Source organism: Pipistrellus hanaki, assembly GCF_964339955.1.
Source record: "Pipistrellus hanaki genome assembly, chromosome: 3".
NCBI lineage: Eukaryota > Metazoa > Chordata > Mammalia > Chiroptera > Vespertilionidae > Pipistrellus > Pipistrellus hanaki.
The window spans coordinates 105,611,989-105,625,294 of record NC_140505.1 but is presented as its reverse complement, the minus strand read 5'-3'; the positions used below and the strand labels follow the sequence as shown (position 1 = coordinate 105,625,294).

The window sequence follows — 13,306 nt, the reverse complement described above, 5'->3', positions numbered from 1 at the left end:
ATGGCTGATGAGCACAGTGGCAGGAGCCTTTCCCGCCTCTGCAGCAGCACTAAGAATGTCTGACTGTGAGAGGGTGCAGGCCAGGCTGAGGGACCCCCTCCCCACCTTCCCCGAGTGCATGAATTTGTCACTGTAGTCAGTGATGAGAGAGAATCATTGATTGGCTGCCTCCTCCATGCTGCCTACTGAGGATTGAGCCCACAGCTCAAGCATGTGCCCTTCACCGGAATAGAACACACAACTCTTCAGTTCGCAGACCAACACTTTATCCACTGAGCCAAGCTGACTAGGGCTTAACATTTTTTTATTTTTTTTTATTTTTTTTAATTTTGGGAGATGTGAGTTTACAGCCTACTAAGAGAAGTGTATTATAATAAGACTAGAGGCATGGTGCACAAAACTTGTACACTGGTGGAGGGGTGTCCCTCAGCACGGTCTGGGCCCTCTAGCAGTCCAAGACCCCTCGGGAGCTGTCCACCCTGGGCAAACCCCCCACCAACCCAGTGTCTGTGTCCATTGGTTATGCTAATATGCATGCATACAAGTCTTTTGGTTGCTCTCTAACCGCCCCTCCCCTCCCCTGCCATTTGTATCTATATCTATTCTTGTTAACCAAACGATGTTGATCATTATATTCCACATATGAGTGAGATCATGTGATATTTATCTTATTTCGCTTAGCATAATGCTGTCCAGTTCCATCCATGCTGTTGCAAATGGTAAAAGTTACTCATTTTTGATAGCAGCATAATATTATATTGTGTAGATTTACCAGTTTTCTAATCCACTCATTTGCTGATGGGCACTTAGGTTGTTTTCAAATCTTAACTATTGTAAATTGTGCTGCTATGAACATAGGGGTGCTTATATCCTTTCTGATTGATGTTTCTGGTTTCTTGTGATATAGTCCTAGAAGTGGGATCACTGGGTCAAATGGGAGTTTCATTTTTTTTTTTTTAAATATATTTTATTGATTTTGTACAGAGAGGAAGGGAGAGAGAGAGAGAGTTAGAAACATCGATGAGAGAGTCATCGATCAGCTGCCTCTTGCACACCCCCCACTGGGGATATGCCCGCAACCAAGGTACATGCCCTTTACCGGAATCGAACCTGGGACCCTTCAGTCCCCAAGCCGACGCTCTATCCATTGAGCCAAACCGGTCCCGGCTGGGAGTTTCATTTTTAACTTGTTGAGGAAACTCCATACTGTCTTCCACAGTGGCTGTATCTGTTTACTATTCTTTTGATGACTGTTTTTGTCCTTTTAAAACTAGAACTATTTTGTAAGTGTCCTCCTCATGTCCTGCATGGTTCAGGGTTTGGGTCTAGAGGAGGCCACACATAAATGAAAGAGACTAGACAATAAAGTATAAATTTGGAAATATTGGAGGCCAGGCGGGAGCCCAGCTCAAGAGGAAGGACTTCACTCTGCTCAGGCTTCGCTATTCCTTTTAGTACTCAGATTGTGGGATACACCCATAGCCCTTCGGCAGACAATTCCAATAATAGTCCTTCAGTAAAGATTTACATAAGATTAAAAGGTGGAAGTTGCCTCAGCTTCCTTTGTCTCAGCTAGACAGTGGGTGCTAGGCTCTGACCTTTCAGAGCTTCAAGGTTGACCAGCCTTCCGGGTTCCTTGTCCACACCTCTCTGCTAGTGAAGACAATGGGTGGCTTCCAACACTGTTTCAGAATAGTTCTTAGAACAGCGTTTTTCAACCGCTGTTCCGCGGCACACTAGTGTGCCGCGAGATGTTGCCTGGTGCGCCGTAGGTGCAGACAAGACAAGAATTTTATAATTTTTCACTATTTTGTTTACTTAATATTTCATAATAAAGTAATTATAAAATACTTTCTTTGTGTTTATTTGATTCCTATTCAAGAGAATTACTTTATATATAGTCAATATAGGCACAGAGTTAAATTTTTTAACATTTTCTAATGGTGGTGTGCCTCGTGATTTTTTTCATGAAACAAGTGTGCCTTTGCCCAAAAAAGGTTGAAAAACACTGTCTTAGAAGACTCCATGGAGAAACAAGGGACACAATGCCATTTTTTAAATGTCTCATTGCTCCCCAACCCTCATAATTATTTATCTATTGACCTATTGAGGAAAATTGATTTGGACTCTTTTCTCTGTGGGATAGATCCAGTTCCTCTCCTTAAAGGTACCAGACAGGAAGATCATTAAAGAAATTTGCATTAGCAGTTTATTCTGTTGGTTTGGGCACGTAAAATCCATGTTTAGTTTTTATATTGTATTTCAAAACACCTTAAAAACCTGTCAAACTTTTGTTGTTAATAGTTGAGTTTTACATGAGAATCATTTATTTTGTTTCTATTATTTATTTCTCCAGTCCTTCAATCTAGTTATTCTAGAGTTTTCAAAAGAAGGTATCTGTAGATGAAAATGCAATATATTTAGTAGATAGATATAGTTAGAAGTACAAAAAGAAATATGATATTGAAATTGTTATTAACTATGTAGGCCTGTGAACAAGAGCTATGCCAGACTTAAGTAATTTTTGCAATTTTTAAAATACAGAGTAATTCTTTAAAAATATTTTTCCCTGGCCCTAGCCAGTTTGGTTCAGTGGATAGAGCTTCGGCCTGCGGACTGAAGGGCCCCGGGTTCGATTCTGGTCAAAGGCACATGCCTGAGTTGTGGGTTTGATCCCTAGTGGTGGGAGTGTGCAGGAGGCAGCTGATCAATGATGCTCTCTCCTTTTGAAACATCCATGATGCTTGTCCTTGATGCTAGTTTCAAACGGACAAACATCACGGATGTTTCTATCTCTCTCTTCCTCTCGCTTCCTCTCTGATATCAGTAAAAATATACTAAAAATAAATGAATAAATACATAAATAATAAAGATAATAAAAATATTTTTCTGTAAATTGTAACTGAAATCTGTGTTTCATTGAAAAGCAAGTGTTTTAAGCTGCTGTTCTCTCTCCCTGAAAACAAGTTTTTGTTTTTGTGTCCTAACACCCAGCAATTTGTATCGGTTTAAAAGATGGAATAGGTAACCAGCTCTTTGCTAAGTCAGTGTGGTGTAGAAAATGATAAGGAGGGAGGACTCCAATATTGGCCTAAAATATTTTAATCAAGGAATTCCAGGCACTTATCTCCACCCATATTTTGATATGTAGACTTATCATATAAGGTTTTAATTTAGCAGTAAAACTTTGAATATTGCTAAAAATAAAGTGCTACTAACATTTAAATGTTAGTAGGACTTGAGGGCCAGATATTTTTTTATGTACAGCTGCTTGCTAATTAAGTGAATATTTCAGGTTTAATTAATAAGAACCAGTCTCATTGTTTCAGTCACAATTTATTTGAAAGGTTTGCTTTGGGTCTAATAAAATAAGCAGTAGGAAGGCATAGAATTGCCACTTAAGAAAATAATGAAATTTAGGGATAAAGAGAAAAATATCTCTAGGGGATATTTAAAATAAAATAACATTAAAAACAAGGAACTGAAGATGTGTAAATTCAGTTCCTGTAAGGCCTTTGTACCAAATATCACCATTGTGTTTCCTACCCAAGAAGAAATTGCATCATCAAATAAATCTACTGAGCACTGTTATTTGGATGGTACTGAGATGAACAATTGTTTCAGTTGTTGCCCAGCTCCCCGTTCTAACTCTCAGCAGCCTGGAACTGTGTATGTTATGGAAGTTCATGTGACAATGATCGTTGGTTTTGTTCATTTAGCTTGTCAAAACAATTTTATGTAGGTGGTAAGAAATGAATTAAATGAATAGAGTGGGCTAGCTGCATTACCTCTAGCTGCACTGAAGGTAATGAATGCTGCAATTGGAATAGTGATGCATGCAAGCCCCCAGAAATACCCAGTTTGTTAATGCTGGAAAGAATTACTAAAAAGCAATAGTGGCTAATCTATTCTTAATGTAATTTGATATTATAGTCTTCCTGATAATGTGATTGACAGTTATAATATTTAAATAATGTATATTCCTCTTACTTTAACTTCAGTAATTTAGTAAAGTACTTAGTTCTTTTCAGTGATCCATAGTTAATAACCAAAATATCAACATGGCTTTTGTCTGTTTCTGTGTCAAAGAAAGTAATATTACCACTCTCAGGTTGTTTTTTTGTTTTTTTTGTTTTTTTTTGAGAATTATGAGAACAGAAGTAAAAAACAACCAGCTAGTAAATGGTAAACACTTGGCAAATTTTTTAAAGCTTCAGTTTTTCTAACTGGTCTGGGTGCTTATGTTAATTTTCATCTATTTTACTATTGTCTTAAAAATTTTGGGTGTTAATGTACTTCTCTGAGATATTAACAAGTTATTGAAAGAAGCACCAAATTATTTGTTTGTGTTATTTTCCCCAGTTAGTTGATAATCTTTACTCAATAAACTACATTTTTTCCCCCTTTAGAAATACTTTTAATAAAGATTTTAACAAGGTTCTCAAACCCCTTAAAATTATAATTTCAAGGAGGATAAAAATCTATGATATAAAATAGCTTCTATTTACAGTATAGATGGTTCCTATGCAAAATTAGATAGAAGTTAATCTCACTTCTATAGAGTTTTAAAATTGCCATTTAGTGTATTCTCAAGAAAAAATGGTTGTAGATTTTTGATGAGGAAAAAGTGCCTGTTTATTTTTCCTCTTTATACTATGCTATACATAAGTAATTGGCATCTTTTTTACAATGATAATTAACAGCTTTGACTTTTGCAAATTGGTCATTGTGTTTGCTTATCTTGTGTTAGATTTACCAACACTCAGAGAGAGGCCCAATTTCAATTCTCACCTTTTTTTAAAAATTCGTTTGTCCCTGGGGGAATGCTGTTTGTTAAATACATACACAACCTCTTTGAAAAACACATTAATAGATTCATTCAACACATGGTTATTGAACAGGCCCTTATGCTAAGATGCTAAAGATGGAACACTGAAAAGCATTTGTCACTGCTTTTAGAATAAGCCTCAGTATAATATTATTTGTGACTAGAGGCCCAGAGCATGAATTTAGTGGGGTCCCCCTGACTGGCCTGTGGGATCAGCTGAAATCGGCTTTCTGACATCCCCCGGGGGTTCCCGGATTGCAAGAGAGTGCAGGCCAGGCCGAGGGACCCCCACTGGTTCATGATTGTTGCCTGAGGAAGGACTGTGTGAGGGCTCCAGGGTGTGTCTGGCCTGTCTCGCTCAGTCTTGATCCTACAGGTCTGCCCCCTGGTGGTCAGTGCATAGCGAGTGGTTGAGCAACCTTAGCATATCTTAAGTATATTATGCTTTGGTTGGTTGAATGGCCAACTGGTTGACCAGACACTTAGCACATCAGGATTATATAAGATTAAATGTTATAAAAGAGGTATATATATTGTTTTTAAAAACATGTATCAGTGTGAAGGGGGGATGATTTAACCTACAGTGAGGGGCAGTCAGGGAAGGTGTTCTGAGGAAATGAATTGATCTTTAATGACTAGGTATTAACTAGGCAACTAAAGATGGACAGAGGGGCATCCCAGATTGAAGGAACAGTATGTTTAAAGGACCTGAGTTGGAAGAAGTATGGCATGTTGGAAAATGGACAAGATCAGAGTGACGAGATTAGGCTGGAAGAGTGGGCAAGAAACCATATAATGTGGGACCACATAGATCACAATGATTTTCACCTTTATCCTAAAGGCTATAGAAGCTACTTCTTAAAGAGTTTTAAACAGAGTTATGGTATACATGATTTCATTGAATCCAAAACTCCTCTAATAGTATGGCATTCTAATTTTAGAGAAGTTAAAAATAGGAAAAATTGTATTTCTAAGAATTAGTTGGCATATCTTAGAATTGGTTAAAATGATATAAAATATTTTGGCAGTATATGGGCAAAGTGGAAAATATACTGTACAGGAAAATATTTGATTTGTGAAAACGACTTAGTAGGTTTTTGCAGGAATCTAGAAGAGATGATGATGGCTTGAAATAGGATAGTGGTAATAGAGAAAAACATAAATAAATTACTTAGAGTAAGTTTTCATCAGAGAATTTGCAGGCCTTGTGCACTTTAGAACATTGTTAACATTTTGTAATTTTAGATATCCTTTAGTATATTTTAAATTAAAATTTAAGTAACAGTATAGAATGGTTTATGCTACAGTGTTCACATCTAGTGACTGTTTCTGTCTAAAGTTACATAAAACAGTTGAGAGAAAACATTTACAATTGAAGGTTTGTATGTCTTTTAAACTATATAAGGGGTTGTGTAAAGGCCCTATTCAGAATATTATTCAAACTTAAAAGTTAACTTTCTGTTTGTACAACAGTGGATATATGTATTTACATAATTTATTTAAGCTGTTCCACTAAGAACTATACCTTATTCTGTATAATATATATTCAAAGTTTCAGCTACAATGGTCTGATATCTTTTCCAGCAATTAGTTCTAAACTATGAGTGAAAACACACATTTAAATAACTAAATTTAAATTTCCTAGCTCACTGTTAGTAATGTTTTGAGTCTTCATTCCTCCAGTCTGCATCCTATATTCCCAGGTTTACCTTTAGCAAAAGGTCTTAAGCATTTCAAGTATTATATGACGAGAACTATGGATGCTTTCATACCCAGGATCTCACTTAATTCTTGGATTAGCCTGCTGATAGTGGTTCTTTTCTTACATGGCTAACTCTAGTTAACACATACCTGTGGATAAAGAATTGAGTGTTTTATGATATGCTTTCAAAGTACCCAATGCCTTTCTCTCTTTTTTTTTTTTTTTAAATATATATTTTATTGATTTTGTACAGAGAGGAAGGGAGAGATATAGAGAGTTAGAAACATCAATGAGTCATCGATCAGCTGCCTCTTGCACACCCCCTGCTGGGGATATGCCCGCAACCAAGGTACATGCCCTTGACCGGAATCGAACCCGGGACCTTTCAGTCCCCAAGCCAACGCTCTATCAATTGAGCCAAACCGGTTTCGGCCCAATGCCTTTCTCTTCATCATACTTAATAAAATGAATGTCTCTGCCTCTTAACACTGTTAGGTCTAGGATAGCAGAAATCTTGTCTCTGATGCTCATCATATCCTGTTGCCTGATACAGGGAACCCAAATATTGTTTACAATTTAAGCAAACATTTATGAAAGTATACAAAAATTGCTAAAATTACAGTGAATGTTGCATGCTATACAAGTGTTCTTAATCAAGATAATCAGATAGGTAAGCTGTATATTAAATTATAAGAATTAATATCACTTAATGATATGTGGAATATGCTTCATTTGATTTAAAATAAGTTTTCTTTTTTAAAAATATATTTTTATTGATTTCAGAAAGGAAGGGAGAGGGAGAGAGAGATAGAAACATCATTGATCACCACCTGCCTCTTGCATGGCCCCCATTGGGGATCGACCTGTGATCCAGGCATGTGCCCTTGACCAGATCGAACCTGGGACCCTTCAGTCTGAAGCTGATGCTCTATTCACTGAGTCAATCAAGCTAGGGCTAAAATAAGTATTCTTAATACAACTATTATAGGGGTCAGTTATAGATAAGGGAGTCAACAAGAGAGCTAGATTTTTTTTTTTTTCTATATAAATTTCCCCTAAGTGAGGAACATTTAAGAATGTATTATGATCCCTGACCAGTTTGGCTCTGTGACTAGAGCATTCACCTGTGGAATGAAGGATCCCAGGTTCAATTCTGGCCAAGGGTACATACCCGGGTTGTGGGCCCAACCCCCAGTAGGGGGTGTACAGGAGGCAGCTGATCAATGATTCTCTCTCATCATTGATGTTTCTATCTTTCCCTCTCCCTTCTTCTCTGAAATCAATAAAAAAAAATATTTTTTAAGAGATTATATGGTGAATAAGATTTTTTAAAAATCGAGAAGCCCTATTGTCAGTCGAGGAAAAAGCAAACAATCTGAAAACTTCCTACTGTAAAACATGAGATATTTTGAAAATTTTGATGAAAAGAACAGCAAAAACCTATTACCTTCAATGCATAGCTGAGTTTGTTACAAGGTAAGGGTAATCTCCAGCATCTGAAAACTAAGAAGAAACATAAAACCAGAGCAGGAAAAGTGTGACTTGACCCTAGGACTTTTCTGGAACAGTTGCCAATCTGTTAACTAAGGGGCATAGTTTTACTATCTATCTGAGGATAAATGAAATCTCAAGTCCAAGCAGATATTAAGATTGAGATCCAATAAAGTTGTTCTTTGAAGAGGAAAATTAAATGAAATGAAAAACAGACTAGAGATTGTGGGATACATTCACAACAGGATATTCCAACAAACATCACAATTTGAAATAACCACATATAGCAAAAAAGAATAGAAGTGAATATCAGCAGCCAAAACAATAGTAACTCCGATAAAAGTGGCAGTGATTTGAGTCTGTAAAAGTAAGTTATGTTATCAGTAAAAGGACTAAAAACTAAAACAAAAATCAAGATGGTGTTGGAAGTAGTGAATAATCCTATCTAATAATCCTATCTAATAAAAGAGTAATACGCAAATTGACCATCACTCCAACACACAAGATGGCTGCCCTTATGTGGACATTTGATGGCAGGCAGGGGAGGGCAGTTGGGAGGTACCAGGCCTGCAAGGGAGGGCAGTTGTGGGCAATCAGGCCAGGAGGGGAGAGCAGTTGGGGGGGACCAGGCCTGCAAGGGAAGGCAGTTGGGGGTGATCAAGCCTGCAGGGGAGGAAAGTTGGGGGTGACTGGGCCTGCAGGGAAATTCAGTTGTGGGGGACCCAAGCCTGCAGGGAAAAGCAGTTTCGGGGGAGGGATCAGGCCTACATGGGAGGGCAGTTAGGGGTGACTGGGCTGGCAGGGGAGGGCAGTTAGGGGCACTCAGGCTGACAGGGAAGCAGTTAGGCATCAATCAGGCTGGCAGGGAGTTGTTAAGGGGGTGATCAGGCTGGCAGGCAGAAGCGGTTAGGGGCAATCAGGAAGGCAGGCAGGCGAGCAGTTGGGAGCCAGCAGTCCTGGATTGTGAGAGGGAAGTCAGACATCCCTTGAGGGGTCCCAGATTGGAGAGGTGTAGGCTGAGCACTGGGCCTCTAGTTGATTTGACAAAGACCCAAATAGAACTTCAAGGAGCGAAAATACATTGCAATTAAAAACTAAGTGATAAATATCTTCCTCCGTCATCATGTCTCAGGTACTTTGACTTGTGTGTTGGCTATCTGTCCTCCAGGAAAGGAATGTTTTAGAAGGATAATCCAGGATGAAATAGCTATGCTGCCATGTATCTCAGTCTTAGTGGATGAGGTACCGTATGTGACTTTGTAGATGGTGACAGCTTTCAGTTGGGAGTGGGAATAAAGTGATAAAGGACTGTGAAAGGGGTTGTTTAAGGAACTTTGAGAGACACCAATCTTGCAGTGATAATTTGGAGATGGACCAGGACCCAGGGAGAAGAAATTCTGAGAAGGAGACTGGGCAAACCTGCCTATTCATGAAGCAGGCGGGGTGTGGAGGTTGGCGGGGATCTTTGCAAATTGAGCTGTCAGTTATCATGGTTTATTCAAAACCCATGTGTAGGGCTACAACTGAAGGTGAGGGTACAAGCTACAATTGAGAAAATGTATTTGTAAATCATAAAACCAACAAAGAATTAGTATCCAGAATATATTAAGAACTCCTTCAAATAAGATAAAGAAACAAATTATATGATTGGGTAGTTCACAAAGACACAAAAAGCTTCGAATGCTTATTGATTCTAAAAATGTAAATTAAGCAACAGGATGTGATTTTACACTCATCAAATTGACAAAAGTTAATGTCTCTTAATGCTAATTGTTGGTGACTATGCTTTTAGGGCAGTAAATTGTATAGTCACTTTGAAAAGCAATTTGTTGATCCTTATGAAAAAAAAAGCTGCCTACCCCATATGATCTAAAAATTCTATTAGCCATGTATTCTAATAATTGCTCTTATATTTTTTGTGCCTCAGATCTTTTTTTGAAGGCTGGTGAAAGCTACAATAACGTTTTAAGTTTACATAGAAATACATTGGATTTTAATGGAAACTAATATTGAATAGTTATCAAAATTTTAAATTTGTGATATATTATGCATTATTAGTGCATAATAAAACCTACTGAAAGTCTAATAGCTATCATAATTTCAAAATAATGATTTGTATAAATGTTATTTTGAGATAATATGCATGAAAATAATCTAGGTCTGTTGGTGACAAAATCACAGTTACTATTGTGCTATTAGGTGTACACATTAGTAATTCAAGGAGATATTAAATTTCAATTCATGGTAAGTGAAAAGTATTTGTTTGTTTTCACACATATTCACAAACCTTCCTTAAAAGGTTTTTTGGACTCTTTAAGAATGAGTGTTCTGTCTTGGCCGGGTAGTTCAGTTGGTTAGAGTGTCATCCTGATATGCTAAGATTTCAGGTTCAGTCCCTGGTCAGAGGATATAAAAGAGTCAACCAGTGAATGTATGAATAAGTGGAACAATAAATCAATGTTTCTCTTCTTTCACTTTCTCTCCCTTTCTCTCTCTAAAATCAATTAAAAAATAAAAAAAGAACACGTGTCCTATTGATACCCTTAAATGTATGTCCAAGATTAACATTGCAACACTATTATTACAGTATAGTAGTAACAAAAAATGGGGAACAACTTGAAGATTCATTAATAGATTTTATAAATTGTAATACAGAATGTGGCAAAAGTTGGTTTACAGTTGTGAGTACACAAAAGTTTATTCTTTTATTATTATTTTCATATGAACAACTGTAAACTTACTTTTGCCCCATCCTGTATATTCAGACAAAGGATAACTGTAAAGCAGTGATAATGAGTGGAGCCAAGTTATAATAATAAGGTAGATATATTGTATGCCATCAAAGATTATCTCAATATTGAGTGAAAAAGAAGCAAAATTCCAAAAAATACATACTGTATACCATCATTTTATGAAATTTTAACATTTCATATAAAGTATAAAAACCCAGCCCTAGTCAGTTTGGCTCACTAGAGCATCATTCTACGGACTGAAGGGTCATGGATTCAATTCATTCAAGGGCATATATCTGGGTTTTGGGCTCAGTCCCCACTAAAAGGCATGCAAGAGGCAGCTGATCAATGATTCTCTCTCATATTGATGTTTCTCTCTCTCCCTCTCCCTTCCTCTCTGAAATCAATAAAAATATATTTTAAAAAAATAAAGTGTAAAAACCCATATAGGAATGGTATGTTCAAATTCAGGGTAGTGGTTGTTCAAGGGTAAGGAATTGTGATGAGAAGGGCAACCTAATTGCACGGAGGGCTTTAAATTATGTTTGTGATGTTTAATTATTTGACTGGATGATGGACACAATACTTTATTATATATCTGGAATATTTTGTTAAAATATATATTACTTGTTTTGATAGAATATTAATGTGAGATAGTTTCAATTTAAATTTGTAGAACAATTCAGAGTTTGTGTATATAGGACCTTGTTAAAGGAAAAAAACAAATTAATTGCTTTTCCCCAGTTTATCTCAGGTAGGAACTAATCTGTGAAGTGCCACGTGCTTTATTTTTTTTAAAAAAATCTTTATTGTTCATATTATTACAAAGGTTCCTCATTTCTTCCCCCCTCCACCAGGTTCCCACTCCACCCTCCGCCCCCTCCCCACCCCCCATTGTCCTCATCCATAGGTGCACAGTTTATGTTCAGTCTCTTCCCGCATCCACCACTCCCCCTTTCCCCCGAGAACTGTCAGTCCACTCCCCTCCTGTATCTCCGACTCTACTACAATCAACAGCTAATATTGTTCATCAGGTTTTTCAATCTCCTTTTTTGTTGTTGTTGTTGTTGTTCTTTGTTTTTTAATTAATAAACTTTTATACTTCTAAGAATAAATTTTAAAATCTAATAATTTTAAACCTTGTTTTTTCTGCCCTGGGAATTGAGAAGCAAACTTGTTTACATGTAAACTTGCCCTTAGGCTATTAAAAGGTGTAGCCATTCAAATGTAAATGAACACATTGTTTAAAGATAGCTGCTGTTTGGAACTGGATTACCTGTACTGGGTGAGAAGGGCTTGTCCTCCCCTTTCTCCATTAAAATTAAGGTGTTAGCTTTAAAACCTCTTTAAAACCTTAAACTTTCAGAACTTTAAATTTTTCAGATAGTAAATCAATTACTTAGCATTTTCTCAAATCAATAATACCTCCACATGCCCAAGGATACACTTCACACAAAAGACATTTCCAAATAGATCAACCAACCTCATCCAGACCCCACACAAGGCACTCACAGATCAATACCCCAGCGCTATACTAACTCAACACATCCAGATCTAAGCCTTCATCACTTGATTCAGTAGACCCTCAAGTTCCCCCAAAAGTTTCCAGCCATGTCTGAGAGGCAGCCCTGGGGCATGGGCAGGCGAGGAGCGAGCTGTTCCGGGCCTGTGCTTTAAACGTGATAAAAGCATTCCTAGTAAATTATTTTATGAATATATACCTTCAACTCACAATAGTCCCTGTGAGTTGAAGGTATATATTCATAAAGGGAATTCTAACCAAAGCAAAGATAGAACTAGAATTTATATTTAGACCTTTCTACCTCTAAAACCCATACTTGTTTCCTGTTATTAAATTGCACATCTCTAGCAATAGATGACTTATTTTAGAAGTGGTAAGTTAACTCATATACAAAATTAGATTGTATTTGAGGCATATTTAATAGTGTTACTAAAATAATCTTAAGCATGACTTTATAGTTCAAAGTTTTCTTAAACTTTAGCCTGTTTCCACACTCATATCATAGACTGAAGAAATTGTTATTAGTAAACTTGTTGTAGTGTTTTTATTTTAACACTGTTGATCATTATAATTTAGTACATGTTTACCATCTAAATTTAACTGTAATTTGGTGTTTTATTATTTTAAACCATATTCTGTTTTCATTTTTGATTGTAGGATCGAAAGTTAACAAAGTCTGAGAGACAGAGATTTAAAGAAGAGGCTGAAATGTTAAAGGGTCTTCAGCATCCCAATATTGTTCGATTCTATGATTCCTGGGAATCCACACTAAAAGGAAAGAAGTGCATTGTTTTGGTGACAGAACTTATGACATCTGGAACACTTAAAACGTAAGTCCATCAATATAAAAGCTGACCAAGAGCTATGAGAAAATTTGAGTTTTCTTATTTTCGGGCTTATCAGCCCTACTTTTGTTGCCTTAGGAGGGAACTGTTCCTTCAACTGTTAGTACATTAGCGCATTTTTCTGTCCATAAGTGATTTGATAATTATTTATTGGTAAATTTTAAAATAAGATGTTATTGCCCAGCT

The 13,306-nt window shown here is 36.8% G+C and overlaps 1 protein-coding gene across 15 annotated transcripts in view; it reads left to right on the top strand.

The window, feature by feature from the left end:
• The window catches only part of WNK1 (WNK lysine deficient protein kinase 1), a 128,332-nt gene that overhangs the window by 23,718 nt on the left and 91,308 nt on the right, over window positions 1–13,306 (top strand). For all 15 annotated transcript variants that reach the window (XM_084878704.1, XM_084878711.1, XM_084878712.1 and 12 more), the window contains exon 2: window positions 12,933–13,105. In XM_084878704.1, the coding sequence (XP_084734830.1) occupies window positions 12,933–13,105 (173 nt within the window). The remainder of the gene's footprint in view (window positions 1–12,932; window positions 13,106–13,306) is intronic.